This window comes from Falco biarmicus, chromosome 11 (assembly GCF_023638135.1).
Source record: "Falco biarmicus isolate bFalBia1 chromosome 11, bFalBia1.pri, whole genome shotgun sequence".
NCBI lineage: Eukaryota > Metazoa > Chordata > Aves > Falconiformes > Falconidae > Falco > Falco biarmicus.
Window position 1 is genome coordinate 24,109,510 of NC_079298.1, and position 24,838 is coordinate 24,134,347.

General features: G+C 39.6%; 1 protein-coding gene across 4 annotated transcripts in view; it reads right to left on the bottom strand.

Moving 5' to 3' along the window:
• Window positions 1-24,701, bottom strand: part of CDC14A (cell division cycle 14A) — a 67,072-nt gene extending 42,371 nt beyond the window's left edge. For 2 of the 4 annotated variants that reach the window (XM_056355312.1, XM_056355311.1), the window contains exons 1-4: window positions 22,509-22,967; window positions 21,938-22,028; window positions 11,015-11,090; window positions 3,005-3,097 (exon numbers count right to left, since the gene is read on the bottom strand). In XM_056355312.1, coding sequence (XP_056211287.1) covers window positions 3,005-3,097; window positions 11,015-11,090; window positions 21,938-22,028; window positions 22,509-22,614 — 366 coding nt within the window. In that variant the 5' untranslated portion in view covers window positions 22,615-22,967. Of the gene's footprint in view, window positions 1-3,004; window positions 3,098-11,014; window positions 11,091-21,937; window positions 22,029-22,508; window positions 22,969-23,288 lie in introns of those variants that run through there. The other 2 variants (XM_056355313.1, XM_056355314.1) reach the window with 2 other exon arrangements.
• Between the last annotated feature and the right edge of the window lie 137 nt (window positions 24,702-24,838).

A 24,838-nucleotide genomic window follows, 5' to 3' on the forward strand; every position in this document is an offset into this window, starting at 1 on the left:
GTTTTACTGAAGAATATGATTAGATTCCTTCAGGTCAGGAACAGCCCTATCACATAACCTAAGAGTGTACATCTACTGCATCCAACTGAACATAGGTAAACCACTCCAAAAATGCAAATATTTCTTGAGGGCGAAATGAATATGCCTGGATTACAAAAACTATGTTTCTGCAGTTAAGAAACAAAAATCAGACTATTAGGTAGATCATAAATAACATAAATAAAGATAATAAATAAGTAATCATTTTATTTATTTATCAGCATTACTATCAATCATTATAGAGGAAGGTGAATGAACTCCCATAACACTTGCAAGTTTAGGCATACACATCTACAGAAAAAATTCTGGGATAACACACTTAACATATTGGACACCTTTGTACAAACTGTTTTCCAATGTTGTACTAAACTGACAGGAATTGCAAAGGAACTTAAGACACTTTCAACAATAGAGTGAATACTTTTTCATACTAGTAACACTGTATTAGTGAAGAATTATTCTTGCTACATAATCTTCTCATTAATCAGAGGATAATTAAAACATCTACTAGTCTGACAGAGGAGTAACAGTATCAAATGCAGATGTAGGTCACTTGCATATGCTAGCAGTTAAGAGCTGTAAGCAGCTTAAAACAGGCTAGGCAAGGGTTAAACATGCATGCAGTTGTAGCACACTAATTTACCGTATTGTATGCATAAGCTACCAACTCCTTATGTGATGTGCCACCTGATATCCCTCATGGAGTACATACACAGACATGCCACTGTACACAAACTGTGTGCTCCCCCTCTCGAGTTCACTCAGAGATTTCTGCTTCCTCCCCACTCCTGCCGCTGCATGCCCATATCCTTTGCTTTACCTACTGAGCAGCTCCTTCACATAAAGACCACCAAATATACTAGGCTGTTCCCATGTTTAAGTCTTAAATGCTGCAACTATGCCATAGCCTTACTCAGCTGATCAGTCCTCTGCTTGGAGTTCCGTCTTGCACCTTACATACCTCCTTACTTTTCTGTCCCTACAAACTTGCTTTGCGAAAAGTTCTCTTCATGGACAGTAGTGCTCTCTCCTTGGGTCTAGCTAATACTGATAAGGGCCTTTTAACCCCTTACCCACAGAAAACCACTTAGTTTAGATATTCCCCTTGTCTGGTCCTTGTTATATGACTAAAAAGATAATGGGGACAGACTTTTTAGTAAGGCCTGTAGCAACAGGACAAGGGGCGATGTTCCTAAGTTGAAAGAGGGTAGGACTTAGGTTAGCTATTAAGAAGAAATTCTTTACTGTGAGGGCAGTGAGACACTGGCACAGTTGCCCAGAGAAGCTGTGATGTCCCATCCCTGGCAGCGCTCAAGGCCAGGCTGGATGGGCTTTGAGCAACCTGGTCTAGTGGAAGGTGTCCCTGCCCATGGCAGGGGGGTTGGAACCCTTCCAACCCAAACCATTTTTTGATCATCTCATCCCCTTCAAAATGCCAACATCCTACCCTTTCCAAGGATTCTAGGATATACTGGAAGATGAGGGCAAGATCAGACACGGGCAATCCAGTGAAAGCAATTAGGTGCTGTAATCTACGTATGTGCTAAATGAGTGTTCTCTAGCTACAGGCTTAATTAGACCAACTTGAGAGCATGAAGTTAATCTTTTTAGACAGAGAACCAGAGATATGGTGCAAGCAGAAAACAAAAAGCAGTCTAAATGGAATGACTGAAGTTTCTTCACAGACTTAGTGTGGGAATCATTACTGAAGGTACTACAGCTTGGACACATTCTGGAACTGAAGGGACAGTAAAGCTTAGAAAGATAGCCTATCAAATTTGGAGGCTCCTTAAACAGAACATAAGCCACAGAATTGGAAATTAATTCTGGCATTATTAAATATAACCTTGTATGGTCAAAACCATTAACAAATTTAGAACATTCTAACTCATTTGTTCTTACTATTCCTTCCATGGAGTTGTTCCATCAGGTCTACTCCCAAGGGTTAAAAATATAACCCAAAGATTTTTAACATTTGAATTTATCCCAAGTATTTTTTCCATCTTTAAATTCAAATAGACCTTCTTTCTCAAGAACATTTACACAGCACCCTCATACTTGTAGTAAAACATTTTGTTTCATTACAAGAACCTGTAACCTAAATTATTTCATCATCTTCATTTATTGAGCCTGCTTTCAGCCTGAGCTCAAACCTGAAAGAAATACACCAGGTTTCACACAGTATAAAGCCTGACTTAACAGACTTCCAGAACTCAGCTGACCATGTGGATGTCAGCTCAGGACCAGCAGCTTGTTATTTCCAACATTCATCAGTGTAAAACAAGCTATTGCAAAGACACTTTTTTCTACAAGTGTGCTCCAATTCCAGACAGTAGAGCAGAAAGCCGAAATTGAAGTCTGAGCTACACTGCTATGAAGACACACAAGTAGCTGTGCAAGTATCTGCTTGGAACTATCCAAACTTACATGATGTCATATCAAATTAGGTTTGTGTAACTAAGATAGCCCTGTGTATTGCATATTATCTGTAATATTAGAAGGCTAAAATACCTCAATTTTTCCATTATTCTTGGTAGGCTATAAAAATTAACTGCAAAAAGAAATCCATCCATTAATCACTATGCCTCTGGTCTAGTAACTTCAAGGCTGTGAGAAAAAGCTTTCTCCTCCCCACTATGAATCTCACTACTGCCATGAGCAGCAATTGATCCTGACACAACAAAGTTTAGAGGCAGGTTTGTGGTCTGCAGTTTTGACATTCAAGAAAATATTTTCCTGTGGAAACAAGCACATGATCTACCAAAACCACTCTCTGTGTAGTAAATGGAGTTAAGTGTCCAAGACAAGGCTTCCGTAAAATTCATATAGCAATTCTCAAAGAGAGCTTAGAGAAGAATCAAATGCCAATCTGCCTACCTCCCTAAAGGACCATCCCTTGAGATGCTACTTTATGCATAGCAGATGTCTCAAAGAATTTTAGAAGTATCCATGTGATAATACTTACAGCATATGCACCTATTAAAAACGCCGCATTTGCTCGTTTCCGCTGGTCAAAACTGGTATAGTACACTATCTTCTTTCTTGATAGACTGAAATACTGTTAAAAAAATGACAACATATTTACTAAGAGAAGAATACACTTTAAAAATACTTTAAAAAGTCACTTTTCCAAAACTGAAAAGAAGTCAGAAAAAATTCTGAGGGAGATTCTTAAAGAAGAAAAAATTACTGATAACATGAACAATCTTCTTACATTATAAATAAAAGTACAGGGAAACAGGCACTGTATCAGGGCAGATCTCTTGGTTAGCTTCGTGAAAATATCCTGTGAAGTGCAGCTGAACCAAAATGTTCCATAAAAACCTGGAACTTTTCTTCCAAGTTTAAATATTTGAAACAGTAACTTATGAACACTGATTAAAGACATTGAGATTTTCAGACTAAAACACCCTTCTAAACATTAAATCTCTTTAGCACATAATTCTGTGGAAAAGACAAAAGAAAAAATGAAGCAATCAATCTCACAGGCATTTTATAAGTTTAACACCACTCTTCAATCTGTACTACCTAAAAATGGTGTGACAGACACCTTTAGAAAGCTTCAACAGCAAGAACTCACTAAAAAAAAACCACCACACAAATGACTGCACAAGTGAAAAGACTGAAAAAAAGGGCTAGACAGAGACAAAACTAGTAACACTCGCAGTTCTTTTTTCTTCAAGAAGAAAAGAAGCCTCTGTGAGAATCCTTTAGACAAAACTTCCATTGAAAACAAGATCAACAAGCACCAGAAAAGAACAAGAACAAACTGCAGCAAAGCTATCCGAAGCCAGAGACAAATAAAATCATCACTTTGGTGATTTGTCAACAATGGCAAGTTGGACAGTTACTGCTTTTTTTTTCATGAATTGCTACACTTTCATTATATTCTAGACACTATCACACATGCTTTTCCTGACAGATTTCTACAGTAGTATTACAGTTTTGAGGAAGCCATCAACAAAAATACTGGATTCTGCTTCTGAATATTTGAAGTGCACTTCTACTTTTAGAGGTTGCGTATTTTATAAACTACCTTTATACTAGTGTTGCTGTTACCCAGTGTCAGCTTTTAACTCCAATCTGACAAGTTTAATTTACTTTCTTTTCCTCCTCTTGGTACTGATGACACCTGTGGGGTAATCACTGCGGAACTGTATTTTATTTATTTAAGTAGTGCCAACTGTATTTCACTTGCAGAAATCTGTAAACGTCAACTATCATCTTAAATCTTGTTGCAAATTTTAGGACAGCTTTAACCATAGAATCAAATTTTGAAAAAAACAAAAAAAAAGCAAAAAACACCACACAAACAAACCAGGAGAAAACTGATGTATTTATCACAGCGTGCTTCTTACCTTTCTCCCCACACGTGCCCCCTGCCCACCCACCCACCCAAAAAAAACCTAAAAAACCCAGCACCTTTAACAGTAGTTCTAACTGTACATTCCAATCTGGTCTTAACACCCAAAACTTCCATAGGTGGAAGGAGTGAGAGTTAAAGCTACTGAGTATGTCTAAATAGGACTGTATTCCCAAGAGAGCTGGTTGATGTTGATTGGAAGAGGTTTTATCTTGAGACCAGCAGCAACATCTCTCAGTGTATATGCAAACATATAAAGCACAAGTAGTTATTTAATTAGTGAAGCATTCAATTATTATTAAAATTTGACAAAATGAATCCCAGTATTTTAAGAACTCTCCTTTCTTCCCCCTCCTCAATTTTTTAATTTTAGTGTTCTCTAACTACAATTCCACCCATGTTGTGTAGGTGGGATAAGATTACAGCAGTTATGCAACAGTGACAGAACTTCAATTATAACTTGTTGACTACTACTTATTTTAAAGTGAAGTTCTTTGCAACAGTTTACACTTCACCTGAAATGCTATTTTAAACTGCAAAAAAGACATTCTGCTAACTAGAAGTTCTTTGTAATAAGACCATATTTCTTTTTTTATTTTACAGAAATTTTCTTTTACTCATGTAGTTATGTCAAGTCATTCCAATTTTGAGATGCTTTTGTAACTGAAGTAGCCAAAAAGTGAAAGCTCACCTTAAAGTTCCCAGAACATTTAAATGAAAGTAATATATAATTTTTCATTCTCAATAATCCATTCAAAACCGTTTCATTTCTGAAATGTAAGGTTTTAATCCTCATGAGCCATACTGCTATATGAAATATTTAAATTTTTGAATTCCAACTAAAGCTTTAACACAAAATTGAAAATTTGTATTAGCAGCTTATAGCATAGCACCATAAGAAAACTGCATCAGGATTTTACTTTTCAGAAGCCTATAAAACAAGTTACTGTTTTTATTTGCATATGAGATACAGAAAGTCAAGTTTTACAGTGTTTGTTGAAGTGTCAATGCAATGTCTCTGTTAACCTTAACACACAAATTCTCAACTCAGTATCCTTTCAATATCAATACTAAGCTAAATGATCTATTTAAGAAAATATTCATTTTTCTCACCATGTGTAATAAGCTAGGTCTATTCCTTTGGCTATGTTCAACAATAACAAGTGTTAAATGACAGTTCTTTAAGGTGACTTTTTAGAGCTCCACCTGAAAGGATTAGGGCTTTAATTCCCTTAGATACTGCCAACTCATGAAGAACGAAAAACGCTTCAACAAGGAATTTTTCAATACAGGCTGTCCATAGAACAGCTGTAGTTAGATATAACATTTTAAGATAGTTGTTTTCTAAAACAAAACTAAGGCAAACACTACAAAGCACTAAATATATTTTTCTTCACCATTAAGAAAATTTTAGCAGTTTCACACATCATTAGAAGACAAAAATGTAACAACATAACACAACAGTACCTGTCAAGATATATCCCAGAGGAATGAACTCCAACACAATCTTTTGAACTAAGAGCAGAGGTTACATGAAAACTGTGGCAAGTTTTGTTTGAGGTGATAAAACTAATTCATTGGGTGTATGAAAGGGTTCCAGAACACATTATTTTCACTGGAAGGTTATACTTTAAAAAAAAAAAAAAAATATAGATCTGTTCTTGTTTCTTGAAGACCTCATGAGAGTTTTACTTGCATAGAAATTGGTGACAGGCTTACAAGGTGCCACTGTGGGCAATTACCAGATTGACATCTCTTCAGAATCACCAGATTATTTGACAGCATTTTATTTACTAGATATGGTTTAATATACTTGCATTGTTTGAGCAAGAAATTACAATGTGTTTAATAAGCCTGGATCAATGCAAACACTATTTTTTTACATAGATATACATTTATATTTATGTAATAAGTACATACAAATAGCAGGGAATACAAGGCTGGGAAACTATTCAGAGAAAATGTACTAAAACATGTACATGCAATGCTGCCTCAGAATCTAAGCTGTCCTAAAGGAGATGTTTGCAATTATTATGGTTCCATGTGTATGCCCAGCAGTTTGTTTATATTAAAACAAAAATAAACCAAACCCCTCTGAGATTCAGCAGCAATACAGTTAGCATTCCAGAAATGTTAACCTCATAGTTCATAAGCCCTTCCCTCTTGCCTTTGATCTTCCATACTTGCATCATTTATCTCAGCAATGTTCCCTCCTCTCTGATTACCCCTGCTTCTGAATTTACTATGATTGTAAAAGACAATACACACATAAAATACAGGTTTTTTTAAAGCAGTTCTTAATATATCAGACTTATTTAAATAGAAAAAACCCTATTTCTTTCATAAATTAATCACAGTTACTTAGTCAAGCATTTTTTCCCCAAACAGAATTCAAAGAAAAAGTAGGGAGATAGCAGAGCCAAGCATTTTTCTTGCTGTTGACTTGGCTAGTCAAGATCATCTCTATAGCAATCAGCAGTCAAAACATCACAAACATAACAAGGACAGACAGGTTTTCATGTAAAGCATAACCAGGACTTTACTTCCAACTTTCTCAGCAAGTAAGTATCTGAATAAAGTCTTCAGCTCTTCAAAACAAAACGACTCACTGTTTTTACAGTCAGTATAAACTTACAATAGTTTAAAATGTTGGTCTGCCATTAGCACATTTCAAACTGGTACCTTTCTCCTTCCCCACCTGTCCCCAAGAAAGGAGAGAGGAAAGCAGAAAACAGCCTCCATGTCCAATTCCTCTCCCAAAACAGAAATAGATAGAGCCGATAGACTTGGAGGGGAAGTTTGTGGGGTTTATTTCCTTTAATGACATCTTATACTCCCATTTCTCCTGTTGAAGTTTTAAATTTACTAAAAGCCTAAGTCTTAAATTCCTTTTGAGACACCATATCCACACAAGAACTACCACATATTGTGAATTTTTTTATGTGCCACACTTTTTTTAAAGACTTTTTTTGTGAGAAAGTACACAAAGCGCATACCCAAGCAGGCATATAATCAAGTCATGGCAGAAGTCATCTGGGCTTAAGCACCATGATTGCCTCAGAGTCCCAAAAGTGCTGCAGTATGGCAGCAACAACCCTCCCACAGCAGAGGCTGGATTTCCAGAGAACTGTGATCTGCAGTGCCTTTTACCTCCTATTTTCCTGCTGCTGGTCACAGGGCACGGTTACCCTTCATGCACAGGTATGCTAAAGCAGACCGCCCAGCAGAACTCTTTCCCCACGTTAGAGCTACTCTGCACTTCCCATCTCTAAACACTGATCACAGGCTGCCTACATGTCCCCCTGGTGCCACGTGAGAATTACCACACTTGGCTGCTCACTGCATCACCGCCTTGCTGGCAGGTACGTCACAGGTCATGAACTTCTGTCTTACACTAATTCGGGCTTCAAGAATCCGCTCAGGGACACTTGTGAGGGACAGACATGAGAAGATGAAGGGCAGAAGGGTAGAAACCGTGAATACATAACTCTCAATTAGTGAAGCTAGGCAGCAGTCTTTTGTAGCTAGGTCTACGGTACACATCAGATGCATGCCTCAGCCCTGGGATTTAGTGTTACACGCCTACTTACCCACTGCAGAAGTCAGGACAGCGTCTGGTATATATTTTAACTATTAGAAGAGTAGGTACTAGCCTACCTCAGGGGTAGTGCCAGTCAGCCAGACTGGAATCTATTCATGTGCAAGTTTCTATACCACGCTGGTGGTAGTCCAAGCTCTAGCTGTCTGATTTCAGATATTACTTTCAAGTGGTTGCACGATCAAGTTACTCTTCTCTATTATGCACCCGTAGTTTAACCTATTTGGAATTAGCCTCTAGTAAGGTAGCAGCACCAAACAGCACCTCCTCCCAGCTGAGACCACAGCTGATCTGCAGGATATTTCTGTCCTGTTCCTGATCATCTGTACTCTTCACCTAGCCCTGCAAGTGCATCTGCTTTTTTCAAAAAAATATAAAGGGTACATTAAAGTGACACCACAGTTTGCTAAATCAACCCTGCAAATGTTTGAGTTCAATTCAGTTTCAATTTAGTTCCTTTGCGTATTTTTTCCATTATAATATACAATTTTTATGTCATTATTACAAGCCATGTATGATGAGCAACTTGCCTCATTCAGTGCTGGTCATTGTCTTAACATAAGAATAAGAATTGGAAAGAAGCTCCTGTTTAATACTGAATCCTTTAAAAAACAAACCACACCAACCCCCCAAAAAAACCCCGAACACAAAGCCCTGAGGTATTTATTAGTTGTCATCTTATTTTCTGGGTGAAACTCTTGGTACCTAGGGTCCAGTTTGAAGGCATTCTAGTTCAGCTATAAAAGCATGAAGGTGCACTTCAACAGCAATACATGAGACTATATTCAGGTCTCAAACTGATCACAGTATCTATTTGAATCTGGAAAAAACCAGAACTAATCTCTTTAGTTCTCATAGGCACAGTGAAAGTTAAAATAGCAGGTTTATTATTGCTTCTTCTCTGGAGAAACCGCTTCACAGAGCAAACATTCCACAGTCTTTAAGGACTCAAATAGAAGGTCACAACCTATGGAATTAAGGTTAAAAAAGAAATAGACTTCTAGTGAGTGAGCATCATTGGTCATGTGTTTGAATGGGGCAATAGCACTGGAAAATAGTGATAACTTACTTATAAGCTCTATTTAGTGTTAACATAGAAATAGCAAATTCAACATTTTCCCAATATGAACATAAACATTCAGAATCAGAAATAGAGTTTATTATTTATAACTTTATGTATCGTGAAGCAATTTAAATTTTCACTGGAAGCACTTTTTTTTTTGCAAAAAGATTAAAGCAACTCTACAAACGCCTCAGTTTGCAGAACCTCCTCTTAAAGACTAAGTCGACACGCCCCTGAAAATAACAGCATGAATCAACTTGCATAATGGTTTCATTGATGCAAACAGTCTTAAACCATGTCATTTTTGATACAGGAATCCTCTTAACAGTGGACAGTGTTATCACATCTGTTATCCCATTTTCCCCTTCTGTCAGTAACAGGTCTAATATTTTATATTACAAAAATTTTAGCTCCGAAATATTTAATGCAGGATCTCCTTGCTGTTTGCATACGAGTGAAGTTAATTAGTATGCTGGAATTAAAAGATGTTTCATTTCTTGCAGACAATAAATTTTCTATACATACACATCATTCTCACAGGCATTTGGGGACCAGGTTAAATTACTCTACAGCTATATGCTGAGTGTACAGTGTCTGGCTGGGATGGAGTTTGGTCTCCTCTGTAGCAACCTGCATGACACTGTGTTTTAGGTTTGTGACTAAAACGGTGTTGATAACACACTGGTGTTTCAGCTACTGCCCAATGGCAAGCACCGGGGCCTTCCGCTTCTCACTCTGCCCCACAGCAAGCAGGCTGCGGTGGGCAAGATGCTGGGAGGGCACATAGCCAGCAGAGCTGACCCAAACTGACCAGAGGGATATTCCGTACCGTATAACATCACGCTCAGCAATAAAACTGAGGAGCAGTCTCTCCAAATTAGCAATCACTCAGAAACTTCCTGGGCATTGATCTACTGGTGGGAGGTGTTAAGTGACTGCTTTTGCATCACTTGTTTTGTTGCCCCCCCCATCTCTCCCCATTTCTTATTCCTCCACCTAAACTGACTTTGTCTCAACCCACAAGGTTTTTTTTTTTGTTTTGCTCTTCTGATTCTCTCCTCTGTCCCACACCAGGGTTGGGGTGGGAGCGAGCAAGCAGCTGCCAGGCGTTTTGTTTCTGGCCAGTGTCAACCCACATGAGGCTTGTGGTTTTACAAGAGGACAGTTGTTAGAACAAAATTCAGACAGGGTGATCTTCACGATGATCTTCAGAATTAACTGCTGCATTTACAATTCTAGCCAACTTTATAAAGGATCAACACTTCAGTCAGAACAAAAAGCTACTTTGATATCCTGAGAAGATACCAAAATTTTCTCTCTAGTGTAAGGCAACTCAAAATTGCCTTGATTCAACGATCATTATATGGAAGCAAGAAAATAAGAAAGCTTCTATGAATTAAATGATGGGGAGTAAGAGTTCTACAAGTAAGACAGAAAAAGGACCCATTTTTATATGTGTAAAAATATTTCCATAACACTTCTTATAAGCAGCATTTTATTAAACTGATTTAGAAACTTTACCTGTTCCGAGTATGATTTAGTTTAAATAGTGTGGTTTCAGGACCCATGTTCTTGTTCATGTGCGTAGGATTTTTTGTTTGGTTGGTTTTTTTAATATCTGTTTTTTCAGTTATTCATACTAGCATACCCACTTCATTATCTGCAAACCCATGAAACATCCAGAGTAGGTTTTGTTACTGTTTTCCTGCAACTGTAACGTTATTAAAAGAAATGAACACATCATTCAGTGCCTCACCTGCTAAGCAACAGTAAGAGCACATTCATTTTTTCCATTCTTCAAAAGGAAAAGATTCAGATCAAAGAATAACCTTAAAGCTTAGTACTAACCATCTAGATAATGAGCACCTAATAACCACTTTCAAACTGGATAATACATTTTAGTTGAATGTCAAACCAAAAAATATAGGAACACTTTTTAAATAAAGCTTACCTTTAATTTCTTATTTAGTTTACAGCAGTATCTGTATAACATTGCCAAATTTAGAGGTCCAAAATCTCCATAGAAACTAGGAGAAAAAGAACAACAAACGAAAATATTTATACAAGAGCTAAGCAACTTCCAACATGCATGCTGTTGATAGTTCATGCTACAAATCAGTAATTGTTGGGAGATACCAAGTAGCCAATATATATCATGCAATAAATAAGCCCTTTATGAATTCACTTCAGAGGATGATAGTAACAGTTAACTTGAAAGTAATTGTAGCTTCAGTTTGAAATGCTCCAATAACTACTTTTCCACTATATACACACATTAACTACAGAATTTTTTCTTCATTCCACCATATCCAGTCTGGTTTTGGTCAAACCACAGAGTTAAGAACTTCAAGATACGATCTACTCCCCTTTAAGCCACACTGATGCCATCCTAGAGAAAGATTCTACAACCGCTTAAGATGAGAATATATCATCAGACACTACGAAGAATATGCTAAATAAATTTTACTACCCATAAGAAATTCTATTTAACAATGTCCAATGTTGATCTGTCTGAAATTTAAGCTTATTTCTTTTTATCCAATCCTCCATGATTCCAGTGATTACATATTACATATTCACTTTATATACAGTTACGTCTGTTCGTCATTGTCCCTCCCAATACTCCTGTTGCTAGGCTGTTCTTTCAATTTATTATTTATTTCATATCTTCTGACTGTTCTTGTTTCTCTCCTAGTCTTCTTAAACGTTCACGTTACCTTTGAAGCAGCAATCACTGCCCTTAGGATAAGAGCTAGTAGCAGTAGTCTGTATAGGAAAATTATTGGGCAATAAAATAAGTTCCTGCTTGGGATACATAGTGCTTTTCCTGGGTAATCCTTCATATAGGTATCTTTACAAATAATAGCAGCCTTTATGAAAGCAACATAAATGACACCTTCTAGCACTTTCTCCTTCCCCACCCATTGTGTGAAATTGCTCAGAATTTAAGTTGCAAGCTTCCTCCAGTGCTTTTTCTTTTTACATATAGAGGTCTTTATCTTGAAAGACTATGAAAATTTGTTGATGCACACATTATAAATAACAGTGAGAAAGGACTATAACTTAAACTGTTTTAACCTGCTCTGCTTTAAGTCTTTTATCAAAAGAAACAGGACACTTCTTGCCTATTGACAAAACAGGCCACCAGCATCTGAACATGTTATTTGGGGAAAGACAAAAGAAAGATGTAATTACATTCTAGTACTTCTGGGTTTTGAAGGAGCAAAAGCTTACTGAAATCAGATGATAGAATAGGTGGTAGTATCTTTCAAGCTTTCTTCCCTATGGTTTATTTCCCAGGAAAATTTATTACATTCCAGTTAAACGTAAGAAGAAAACCTTTACAGCAAGGGCAGACAAACACTGGGAAAAAGTTGCTCAGCCTGTGAAGTCACAACCCAGTTCTACAAGGCTCTTGTTGACCTTGCTTTGAGCCTGGGAGTTGACTAGACTACCTCCAGAGGTGCCTTCCAGCTTCAGCCATTCTGCTATTCTAAGTGGTCATAACAACAAAGTAGGAGCACCCTATCTTTTTGGAGCGTATACCTTTATTAACATCTTCCCACATTCTCTCAAACAAAAGGCTAAGCCTAGTGCAAAAAAAGAGACAGTTCTATTACTTTGATCACTGTCTAGGATGAGTAGCTTGCCTGCCATACCAATGCTATTCCAGTATCATCTATTTTACAATATCAAGTAACAATGTGTTTGTTAAGATTCAGTTCCACCCTTCGGTACAGAGTATTATGACATAATGCTCAGTTATAGAAGCTCATTAGCTGGGTCAAAGACTAAGCTGCCCAAATATTAGGACTTCATTTGTAGGTTGCAAAAAAGTTAACACAGTCAAGGGGAAATTGCAGTGGCAGTAAAGCATGGTTTAACTTCAGAATTCCTCATTTGTTCTTAGTAAAGTCTACCAGATATAGTTATCAATTACAGGGTTTTTTTAAAACAAAACCCTCTGTACAGTTTTTAACAGAGATTAAATAAAGAAAATTGTTCTAAGAAGGACAAGTATGAGTTATGTAAAATAAAACTGGAGCTCTAATAACACTAGAGTGAATGTAGCTTCTTAGAAAAAGCTAAATACAAGGCTTACTAACACGATCTTCCCATTCTGCTGCACTAACACTTTCTCTAAATCAGAACCCCAACCCTATCTTGTTCCATTAACTTTAGAGTATTCTTTAATTTAAATATATGATGGAAGAGTAGAATTTATGATTTTAAGATTTTGTGAAATATACTTTTAAAAGTATCGTGAAAAAGGCATGGAATATGATAGTTACTAAAATACAGAATACTTCTTTTAAACCGGTGTGAGCAAAGCTACTTTGCTCAGCTCAAAGATATAACTCAATCTATAGTTCATCTAAAGCACTGAAGAACTACAGCCACACTTTAGGATAGTAAGCTTTTATTACTATTCATTTGCTATAAGTAATCAATATGAAGTCATATACCTACTTCTACTTTTCCATGTGATAAAACTCATACAGAAGTGTAGGAAAAGCACATGAAAATTAATTTACTAATCAATTTATCCACAACAAAATACAGTTTTGGTGGTGATAAGGATAAGATACATTTGAGTCTATCCCTGAAGTAATTATATTTTGGCAAAATAAAACTATTCAGATTCTCTCAGCCACCAAGCTACAGATGTTACAACCTTAGACTGACTATTTCTCCATCATTTATTATCCTTAAGTATTCTATGCTTCTCAACACAGGGCACCAAAGAAGAAATATCTGTGTTTAAGACTCTGGTGCTACCACTGTTTGTTTATGCTGAAGAAACAAGAGATTTCTCAGAATCCAAACACAATCATTAAGGAAAGGCACTTTTGGTCACTGTTGCACCAGCATTTTTACCCATATACCAAACACTGGCAATTCTCAAATTATTTACATAATACCACGTAGGCAGTATAAAACAGCCATGAACTTCACTGGTATGCCAGGGAGAAAGGTTATTTGTTAAAGGTACAATTTTAAGCTTTCTGCACTTCATACCTCCAAACTGGAACAAACTTGAATGCCCTTTTTTGATGGACCAAGTGAAACAACTCCTTTACAAACCTCCAAATCAAAGACCTCTCTGAAAGATAATGCAAAGCTCTGTATTCAACTCAAACTGATCTACAAAATCCTTCCTCAATCTACATCCTTCCAAAAAAATACAGTTCCTGACGTGTCTAAACAGAGGGTTTAATCTTATGCACCCTCATTACTTCTAGTATAACAGGCCATTTTTGTACTTGAATTAGGAGACGCTTGATCCTGACTCACCCAGAGGATTTTCTTCTTCAGAACAGAATTTTGACAGAGTTAAATGTAAGTAAGATGGGAAACTGGGAAAAACAGATACACCAAGTCATCATCTGAATAAAGAACTTTATCTGTCAAAAATTGATTAAAAAATAAAAGTCCTATATGATAGTCACTGATAACAAACTACCCAGTATTATTTTATTTCCATTTCTTTTACAGGTAAAAGACTTTCTTTGTATCTAGATTTTTTAATAAGCATTTATACATAAAAAGAAATCAGGATGCCTCTGATGCTTAAGCCAATTAAGAGCGACAGTCATTTACAATGGAGGTGGGAACCAGATATGAGGAACAGAAGGCAAGCATGGTATTAATCTACATTTAATTATATTTTGTTTTAATCAAGTACTTAGATGATAGCTCAAATTATTCTTCCCCCTCATCCCATGGAAACTTGCTATCCTTATGCTTCTCAAACTAAGAAGCAGCAAAACCTCAGAACGTACTACATGAATATTTAAATACTCTACTTCAAAAATACTATCATAATGCTACCTGGAAGCAGTGACATACGTTTCTTGTATCTGTATTCTCCTTAGACTAGACTCCTAGAACCACTCCTTCCTATCCATTTTATAGCGTAACATCTGAAGTATTTGCTGTATTCTATCACAGGAACAGTCATCCACCTAAAAAGGCCAGCCCATGAAAAGCTCATTGGTTTACTGTCATGCAAGCCGCTACTGTACATTCTTCCAGGGAATTCACTAGCAAAAGAAACAGCCCACAATTCTTTAGGACAGCAGCTTAAGTTGTCCTGACTGCAGTTCCATGGGATGCCATGTGAATGTGCCACCAGTCAGCTCAAGCGTTGGGCACCTCTTCTGAATGCTAAAGTCACTTGTAACTAAGCATTTGAATACCATTGACCCTTGTACAGCAGAAGAACGATAAACAGCTTTCTTATCTTGAATGACTAGATGGAGCCTAGTTATGGTCAATGAAGGAATACTATAGCCTGGCGGACTTCAAAATTAATTGATAACCTCCATATTAACATCACAGTCAATCTATTTATGGCCAACATAGCAAGTTATCTTTCAAGGATAAATTGCACTACTTATATTTTACCCCAGAAGCCTGACACTTTTTCCCCACAGATGAATGCAACAGAGCAGTAGTTTTATACTGTCATTCACTTACAATTTCGTGATACAACAACAGAGGTACAAATGAAAGGATAGGAGATTCTTATCTGAAAAGCTATTTCAGGATTCTTCAAGACAGACCAGTGTAAATTCAGTGTTATTACTACACTGAACACGAGGGCATGCGTGCATTCTTACCAGGCTGTAGGTATTTCCAACAGTTTGACTACGATCCAAAGCCTAAATACCGTATGGTGTGTGGGAGGAGAATAGGACAGATCTACCAAGTCAGTTCTAACAATGCAATAATGTTCACAGGGGACAATGTTACTAAACCAATAATTTATTAAGCTGCCATGCAAGTAACTTGTAAACAGAGACACATTTTAACATCTGCAATCATTTTCAGGAGTACGTACCCCACAACTGGAGTACAACTACTCTTTTAGGTAGGAAACTTGCCCTCTGGAGACTAGCAACCATATGAAGTCATTTTTCTGCCCCAACAGCAGCACCTCAAGCTTGCAATTACTTAAACCAAAAGACTGACCACAAGAAGCTTAGGAACTAGCAGAAATACAGCTTCCTAACTGCAAAACTACACTACTTTTTCACCATTTTACAAAGATCCATCTTACTATCAAAATTAAGCAATGAGACTGAATTAGCATTAAAAAAAGTATTCTCTGCTTGCTTTTCTCTCCCCCTTTCCTAGGCTGGGTTACTGGAACATTCAGGTCACTGCACCGTAAGGCTCTTGCTGCATGCGCTCTGAATGTAGCCACTAACCAGTATGAGAACCAGAGAACTGGCTGCTACAGATGAACATTTCAAATCATAAACTAAACACATCTTACAAGCAACAAAATTTCTGGATGAGAGCCAAGAGGATCAGTCCACATATTAATTACAGCCTAACTGCTTGTCAGGAAATCTTACCTATTCAATCTTCTTTCTCCAACTCCTGCTTCCTAGAGCGTGTTTCTCCTTGCCACGTCTCAAGTACATGAATAACAGTGGGATGCTCAATGGCACTGCCTCCCTGCTCTAGCCCCACCAATTCTAGTAACACATGAATTACCAGGAGCTTTCTTATGTACACCGAGACACAATCCCTAGCTCTTAATACTATTTAGTAAATGCACACTTCTGAATAGACAAAGGTTGCAAAGGTTGAAACAGCAACAGAAATATCACCTCACTGCTTGCATGTGAAGGTTGGAATAATGCAGCGGCTCTGAATTACATAAAACACCAGGTACTCACTATTTCCCTTTGAATGTTCCAAATCCTCCTCAAGATCCCAATTCTTCAAAATCCAACAAGAATTAATAGAACCAAATTAAATATAATTAATTAGCCAATTAATTAATTGGCTATAATTAAATAGCCAATCCAGATATACGCATGTGATTTATGTCAAGAACAAAGTATCAGTGAAGAGGTTCTCCGATAAAAAGCTTCCCTATAGAAGAATCTTCAGGTCATGTTAAAAACCTACTCTCTATGGGGAAAAAAAAAGTCATTGTAACACAGGCCAAGTTTCCCATAAGGGGTTTCCTATCAAGCTACACTCCCATCCAACATAAAACTGGAGCCTAGAAGATAGATCTATTTCATCCTGATACTCTTTTATAGCAAAGAAAAGAAAATCCTCAATACTTTTGGCAATTGCTTTATCTTTTCCATATGAAAAGGTGAAGACAGATATGATAAAACAAGGTATGGGTATAAATTATGAAACTGTTGGACTGGAGAGAATGTCACAGGTATTAAGTGATAGCACTTTGCAAGTTTTAAAGACAAAATTATATCAGTAGTGTCTGAAGAAAAAATTGACTGCCCCTTTCTTCAATTTTATGATTTTCTTGTTTCTAGTGAATTTAAAAACTCCCATTTTAAGATGGAAAACAAAAGCAAGCTGGAGTACTATTCTTAATACTCACCCATAAGAATTAGACATGCTAATGCTGGTATTAGTATAGGAAGTTTTTCTGCTCTGTATTTTCACACTGATAAAAGAAGTTGAGAAAATTCTTGATTTTTTTTTTTGTGGACTTTAGGTTACTAAGTTACCTTGATCATCCAGTAGTCAAGTTCAAGTCTACAAAAGGTACTGATGCAGACAAGGAACTCCCTATTCTGTGTGATGTGACAGCTATCTTTGTTGTAATGTGGCTAAGTTTAAGTTTTCTTTTTCCTTTCAGAATGATGGGGAACTTCATGTTTCCTATGCAAGTACTTTACTGGATACCCACAGAAAACAAGCGTTTATCTAAAAGAAAAATAAACAAGTTAACCCTTACTCCTCCCACAGGAAAGAGAAACTGCTTCTTCCCGTATACACATGCAGTGAAAGAAACGAGTCCTGCAAGCCAAAGTCCAAACAGTACTCTTTCAATATTGTTGTAGCTAAGCACTTGAGAGTCTTATTCTACTGCTGCTTAAACTCAAATAATTATGTAACATTAACACTGCTGTCAAATAGGCAATATACCATGGCTTGAAAGGAAGTTTTAGTGTAAAACATAGGATATACAGGGAATATCGTACTAATTAGTTTTACAGCTGCTCACAAGATGTCAGAGACTAGATCTGCAAAAACTGTTTATACAGGAGATCCAAAGTCAGAACAAACGATTGACTGAAAACATTACAACTTACAAAAGCTGCCATTTATCAGCAAGATACCTGTTTTTCATTATCTAGACTAATTTTGAGAGAGCTACTCAGCAATAAAAAGGACATTAAAAGGTTGCTTTGATAAAAATATGCGAAAACCAAGTTAACCAGTCAAGTGTAGTATTCTCAATCCAGATCTGTTTACTGAAAGGTGAAACATGAAAGACACTATTCTTAGAGAATAAAAAGCTTCTTACTAGTGCCTAACTCATTGAGGTCTTGCCAAGTCAAGGCTTGTCTATTTGCCAAATGACAGTCTTCAAGCTGGATTATTTCTCATTAACTCCATTTTCCTGAAGTAATAGTTACCTGCACTACATTACCCTGAAAGACTGTATTCCCTTATAAGCAGTAATGTAGACTTTCTCAGGAGGGACCTCAGTTTCAGAAAGAGGCTGACAAAATCTTACAGAAACAGATCAAAAAAGTGAATTCAGAATTGGATGAATTCATTCAGGTTTCTTATTCCCTCAGCTGAGGAATTTACATACCATTTCTCCAGTATAATAGGTTCAAGGTTAAATTGCAGCACATTTAACTAAAATAGTGACAATTCTAGTAGCGAGTTCCTAGTCAGCTAGCATCTGAGGTGTTCTTAAAAGCATTTAAGCCTTCCTTTATTATTTTTAAAAGTGTGAATGTTTAAGTAAGACAGTGTTATGAATTCATTAGAGCAGCTGACAACTTCAAGTGAGAACTGAAGGCTAAAGTACTCAAAATTACATAACCACACTGTGTGTACCATTCAGTGATAAATCACATGACCAGCAGCAACAGCAAGTCAGCATTTACCAGACCAAAACTTCCAAACCATTAGATCTAGCACTACAGCCGTTTTGTTTAATAAACGCGGTACACTATTAACATGCTCTATTACTTCCTTACGTCTCTTCAAGGGTGGGGAGGGGGCAGAGAAGGGAAGTGAGGCAATGAGGCTTTAAGCACCATGTGATCCAATAACTTGCTCTCTGTAATCAGACAACCCCAAACCTACATATTCACAAGGTTTTCAGATCATACTTAGCTTCAGTGAAAGCAAACAGACACCTTAGTAAAATCTGCTAAACTAATTTCTGTAACACTTCACACCTATCACTAAAGTTAACAGAAAAACAGCCCAAAGAAAAGCAGTTTACTTCCACGCACAGCTAAATACCTTTGCCTTGCCACTAATGATGCATATAAACAAAACTAAGTCAATAAACAGTTATATTAACAAAATTACTCAAGTACCTCACAGGTCCTAAGGTTTTTGTGACTGAGTGGACATCTCCTATCCTTCTCCTTGTAACAATCTTAATTTATTTGATTAAAAAGCAGAAATGGCCATGAAATTTGGATCAGCAGCAACAGAATAGGCAGGCCATTTTGAATAAAGACTCTGCAAAGCACTGTTCTGAGCTATAGCACCTCAAAACTCACTTTCAAAAGTTTATTTTGCTGTCATGTAACAAGTATGTCTCAAAAATGCAGCCTTTTTTTCTGAGAAAGTGATTAGAAAATGAGCAGAAGATCTGATCAGGTATATTAAATTTACACTCCACGACTGCTTACAGACAATCCCTGATGTCAGGCTCCTCCCTGTGCTGTGCGGACTGTGAAACACAACAGACTGATGTCAAGCTCTCTGATATGCACAAGGAAAAGGGAAGCTATAATAAAATTAGTACTTCCCCATGAACCAAAAGACTTGTGTTCTATTCCTCATTTTGCTTCTAGCTTTCCAATTTCAGAAAGATATTGAAAAATAAAATAAAATGGTAACCTTATGACACCTGCTTTTACTTCCCTGAGACAATATAAACTTCCTTGGAGAAAAAGAAGAAAAAAGAAAAAAATATCAGGCATGGTTTTACTACCAAATACTGCATACACTGACAGTGATAGGTGCTGCAACACAGTATGCGGGGAAAAGTTTACCCTTGTTAAGTAAGAGTTTGGTTATTACACAAAATTCATTCATACCACTTGGTAACCGTCACTTATTTTCTACCTCATACTATGTTCTGGTATTTTAATTTGAGAGCACAAACAGAAGAGTATTATTATAGTATCAGATACAGGATGATACCTTTAAAAAAGGCCAAATACATTAGGAACTACCAATTTAAAAAACACACCATGAGTTACATGTCCAAAGTCTTCAGATGTGCCCTAGAAGATAAAGTAAACTTTGCTTCCTTCCATTATCTTGTAATTGTATCTGGTATCAACTTACACCCTGGTATGTGGTTAACAGGTAATTGGGTTAAGGCATATACTTGCTGCATTTCCTTTACACATGTTAGCAAAAGTTACTTCTCCCTCCCCCCCCCCCCCCCCCCCCCCAGTTTTCTCAGTACTACTTTTCTTTTTAAATATGATGCTGTCCCTCAAACAAAATACTCCAGTTACATCCCTTGGTTAGCACAGTCAACTCTAACTAACAGTACAGAACTGCTCACCCTTCCCACCCCCACTTAAGACCCCTTCACCTTTCCTAGAAGCATATTAAAAAGGAGAAACAGAATACCTCAAATCAAGCATAACACAGAAGTCTTAGAAGGTATAAAAGACCAAATTTTTCTCCAATTTAAGAACATACATAACACAAATTGTTCAGGACCTTCTCCAGTTGAATTCTGCTTTTAATATTCAGTTAGCTTTGCCTTAGGGTACTCCCGAGGTCCCTTTCCTATCTAAATTAGTTAAAGATCATTACAGAACCTACTCCCAACCCAAAGAGTCAATTACAAAAGTCAACTTTGGGAACAAATCATTGGGAACTCCAGTAGAAGACACGCAGCTTAAGATAATGAAGACTTTAAAAAGTGCGTAGAAAAGAAAACTTAAAACTGTGAGCTGTGCGTAGGAAGTAAGCTAGAAACTAAGAAGGTTTACATCATGACAGAAGCAGTACTGAAGTCATTGGAAATGGGAAGAATGGTTGATGCTCAGAAGTTCTTCAACTCACATAGAAAGAAAACTGTATTTAAAATAAGACCACGCTGTTTCACTGGTGCTGCAGCAAACCCCCTGTCAAGCGGCTACATATATCCTGACACATGAAACAGTCAATCTGAGAACAGTGTAGAGCAACTATTTTTTAACCACAGCAAAGAGTGCTTACTTTGTTTAGTGTATTTTATGCCCTTTGATAGTATTCGCAACAACTTTACTTTTGACTTCCCAAGTGCTGTCAGCGTCTTCCAAACACAAAGATTTTACTTCAACAGAAAATACTTTTTCTGCTGTTCTAAAGCTACAAAAGCCAACAGGACATGCCATCTCAAAATCTTCTGCCGACTCCTAAAAAGGCGCAGATGTTCTTCAAAAGCATTTTTACAGTTTTTACAGTTCTATGTAAGAGATGATCACTTCACACTCTCTACATAATACATATAAAACCACTCTTTCATCTATTCATACCAAACAAGAGTCTTCTATTTAAGACACCATTTTATAAGATGTAATTAGTCTTAAGAGATCTTCTCCACCTCATAAATAAATCTTACAAAGCTCAGATACCCTTCCCCTAGCTCAACTAGGGTTTAAGCCATTTAATTGGCCTTGTAGCTGTTTTTGTGGTTGGGGTTTTGTTTTGGTTTTTTAATAGTTATCTTGTTCAACTACTTTCAGATAAGGCATAAATACATTCAGTCTAACTTTATACTGCTGCTTTGCGCAAGTAGCTAAGCAGGGCAAAAATATCCCAGAGTCTTAAAGCACGTTGGGAAGAATCTCAGGTGATCACTCTGAACATGCAAAACACAGACCACGCCACTTACTTTTCATAGACCAGCTCCTCATCGGTACAGAAGTAGTGCGTATTCACGGTGCTTTTGGGTTTATTTCGTAAAGTAGCGAAGTACAACCGATCTGAAAGGCAGATGAGGGCAACAGCGTGGGACGCAGCCGGCAGATGGCCGCCCCCCTCCCCGCGGCACCCCGCCGCCCCGGCCCGCCTGCGGGAGAGGCGCCGCGGACCCCCCTTCTCCTGCGAGAGCGACCCACGGCGCCCTCCCGGCCCCCCGGCAGCCCCCCCGGCCCCCCGCGGGAGCGGCTTCCGCGGAGCGAGGGGAGGTTTCTGACCCGCAACGCAGCAAAACATAGCAACAGGTGCCGGCCCCGCTCCTCGCCGGAAAAGAGAGGAGGAAGGAACCGCCGAGGCGCGCCCCGCGGCAGCCGAGGGGCAAAGGGCTGGCGAAAGCCGCAGGGCACAGGCGTCCGAAGCGGAGGCGGGCGCGCAGCGGGGCCCGCGGGGCCGGGGAGGAGAGAGGCCGGCGGGTTTCCTTTCTGGGGGCGGCTCCGGCGAGCGGGACCCCTGCGGCCGGGGACGGCTCCCCGGCTCGTTCTCACCTTTCACGAACTCCGAGGCTCCCACCAGCACTTCGGGGGCGGCTGCCGCCGGCTCCATCTTAAACAGGGCGCGGAGCAGCGAGGCGCGGGGCGGCTCCGAACTCATGGCGCTCCCGGGCAGCCCCGACGGGGCCAGGGCGCGCTCGCTGGGCAGCGACCCGTTGCCCGGAGGGGCCGCCCGCCAGGGGCCACACAGCTGGGAGCGCCGCTGCCGCAGCCCGCATAGGAACGGGAGCGGAGACGGGAACTAGCTCCGGGACACGGCGAGCCGCCGAGCGAGCAGGCGGGCGCCCGCAGGGACTCCAGCTCCACCCCGCCCCCAGCCAGGAGACGCCCTCGGATAAAGAGGCACGGACGGTTACCAAGCGACCAGCGGCGCCCCAGCAACTGCGTTACCGAGCCTTTGTTTCGCCCGGCCCGGGGCCGAGGCGTGCGAGTCACCGGTCCCCCCACCCCGTCCCTCGCCCCCCCCTCCCCGCTCCGGCAGCCCCACCCTCCGCCGTAGAGCGCCTACCCGCCGGGCGGGCAGCCCGCCAGCGCCCCGGAGCCGCCAGGCAGCGCTTTTGCACCCGGCACAGCCCCGCCCCCCGCCCCAGCCTTGCTCTCACGCCCACCTCCCGCCGGAGCGCGGCCTGCGCCTCCCCGCCCCGCTGCATTTTTTTTTCTCCGCTTCCCCCGCCCGAGGGCGGCCCGTGGCAAAACGCCCCACGGAGAGGGAGGTTGAGGTCCAGCTCGCAGGGCCCGAGGCGGCGGGAAGCAGACCTGAGCCGGGGCCGGTACCTCAGCAGCGCAGGGTGAGGCGAGCGAGCCGCCGCCAGCCCGCCTCGGGGGAGAGGGGGAGCGCTGCCTGACGCCGGCAGGCTGCTCTGGGACTCTTGATTCGCGCGGGGCCCGGCCCGGCGGCGCCTGCAGCGCTATTTCGCCTGATAGACAGACCGACTCACCAATCAAGAGCTGCCTTCCTACGGCTCTAGCCAATGAGCGAGCAGTGCCTGGTGGAGCGAGGGCGGCTGCCGGGCGTACCCCTCTATCGGGTCTCTCAGCCGAGCCCCGGCTGCGGTGCCCCCCGCCCGGCGTTCACCTCCTTTTCTGCCCGCTGGGGTTTCTGTCACCTGTCGGGACTTCCCTCCCTCCTTCCCTCCCTCCGGCGAGGAGGTCGATCTGCCAGGGATTGCTGAGGGGGAGCGACAAGTCGGGGAAGCCGCTTGCGAACGGAAAGGGGCGACACGCGCCCCTATCGCAGGGAGCTCTCCCAGCGCACCGATTCGAGCTGTGGGCTCCTGCTCTTCCTGAGAAATCATCCAGCGATTAAGAACATCATGTGTGCTTCCTAAGGCTGTGGTGAAACTACACAAAATTACTTGCAGCTTGATGCTTTAAAAAAGTGCAAGATTGACTTTCTGGTGGTTCGTTTGCAAAAGCTGAATTAGTTTGTAGTCTGCAATTAACTTACTGCCAAAAAAAAAAAAAAAAAAGCGTTAGAAGTGTTAGAAATGCCTTTCTTCTGCCACCCTTGCCTTGAGAGAGGATTGGTAAGTGCCAGACAGAGCAGGTCCTTCTCATTTTTACAAGTGAATGAGAAAAAGGTTGCAAAGGAGAGGTACTTTGGGGAGAAAAATAAAGGATGTTATTCTTCCCCCAAACAAAAGGGAAATCACCTTTGAAACGCCTTAAAAAGACCTTGTAATACAAAGCAGTATGCACCCCTGAGGTCTGCATTATTATCACCGTGTTTTCCCAACTTTGTAAGTAATCTACTGTAACAACCAGTTAATACAATTAATTATAGTGTGTCTGTAGCTCAGGCTAAATAAGTGTGAAACACTTCTGACTTCAGTTTGTAACCTAGCGTCATAAACACTGAATAATCTTTCAAGCCTTACAAATATGCTGAAATACTACAGAAAGTACTTGTCTCATGAAACTTTTGTTGTTGCTTATTTTTTTTATATTGGTTATAATAATCTGTACCTCTGTACTTACATTTTTGGGGTGGGTTTTTTGCTTTTTTTTTTTTCTCTCCATAGCTCCAGAACTACTATTCCTAAATATGAGTGTTTGGGCCTGGTCCTGTGAACTTAGAAACCTAATTCTCAGGTAGTAAGTATTATTCCATACAAGATGCTTGTAAAACTGAGGCCATAGCCTTCTGCAACAGCAGATTAAATAAAGGCTGTTTGAGCGTATTTGCTTTTCATGGAAATCAATGTATTTATCTTTTCCTGTACTGTTCTATATGACTTTCACTTGTATTTAACCCTTAATTAAATCAAGTATTTAATTCTTTATTTACAAGCAATTGTCTAAGCGGTAGCATATCCTGTGTAAGA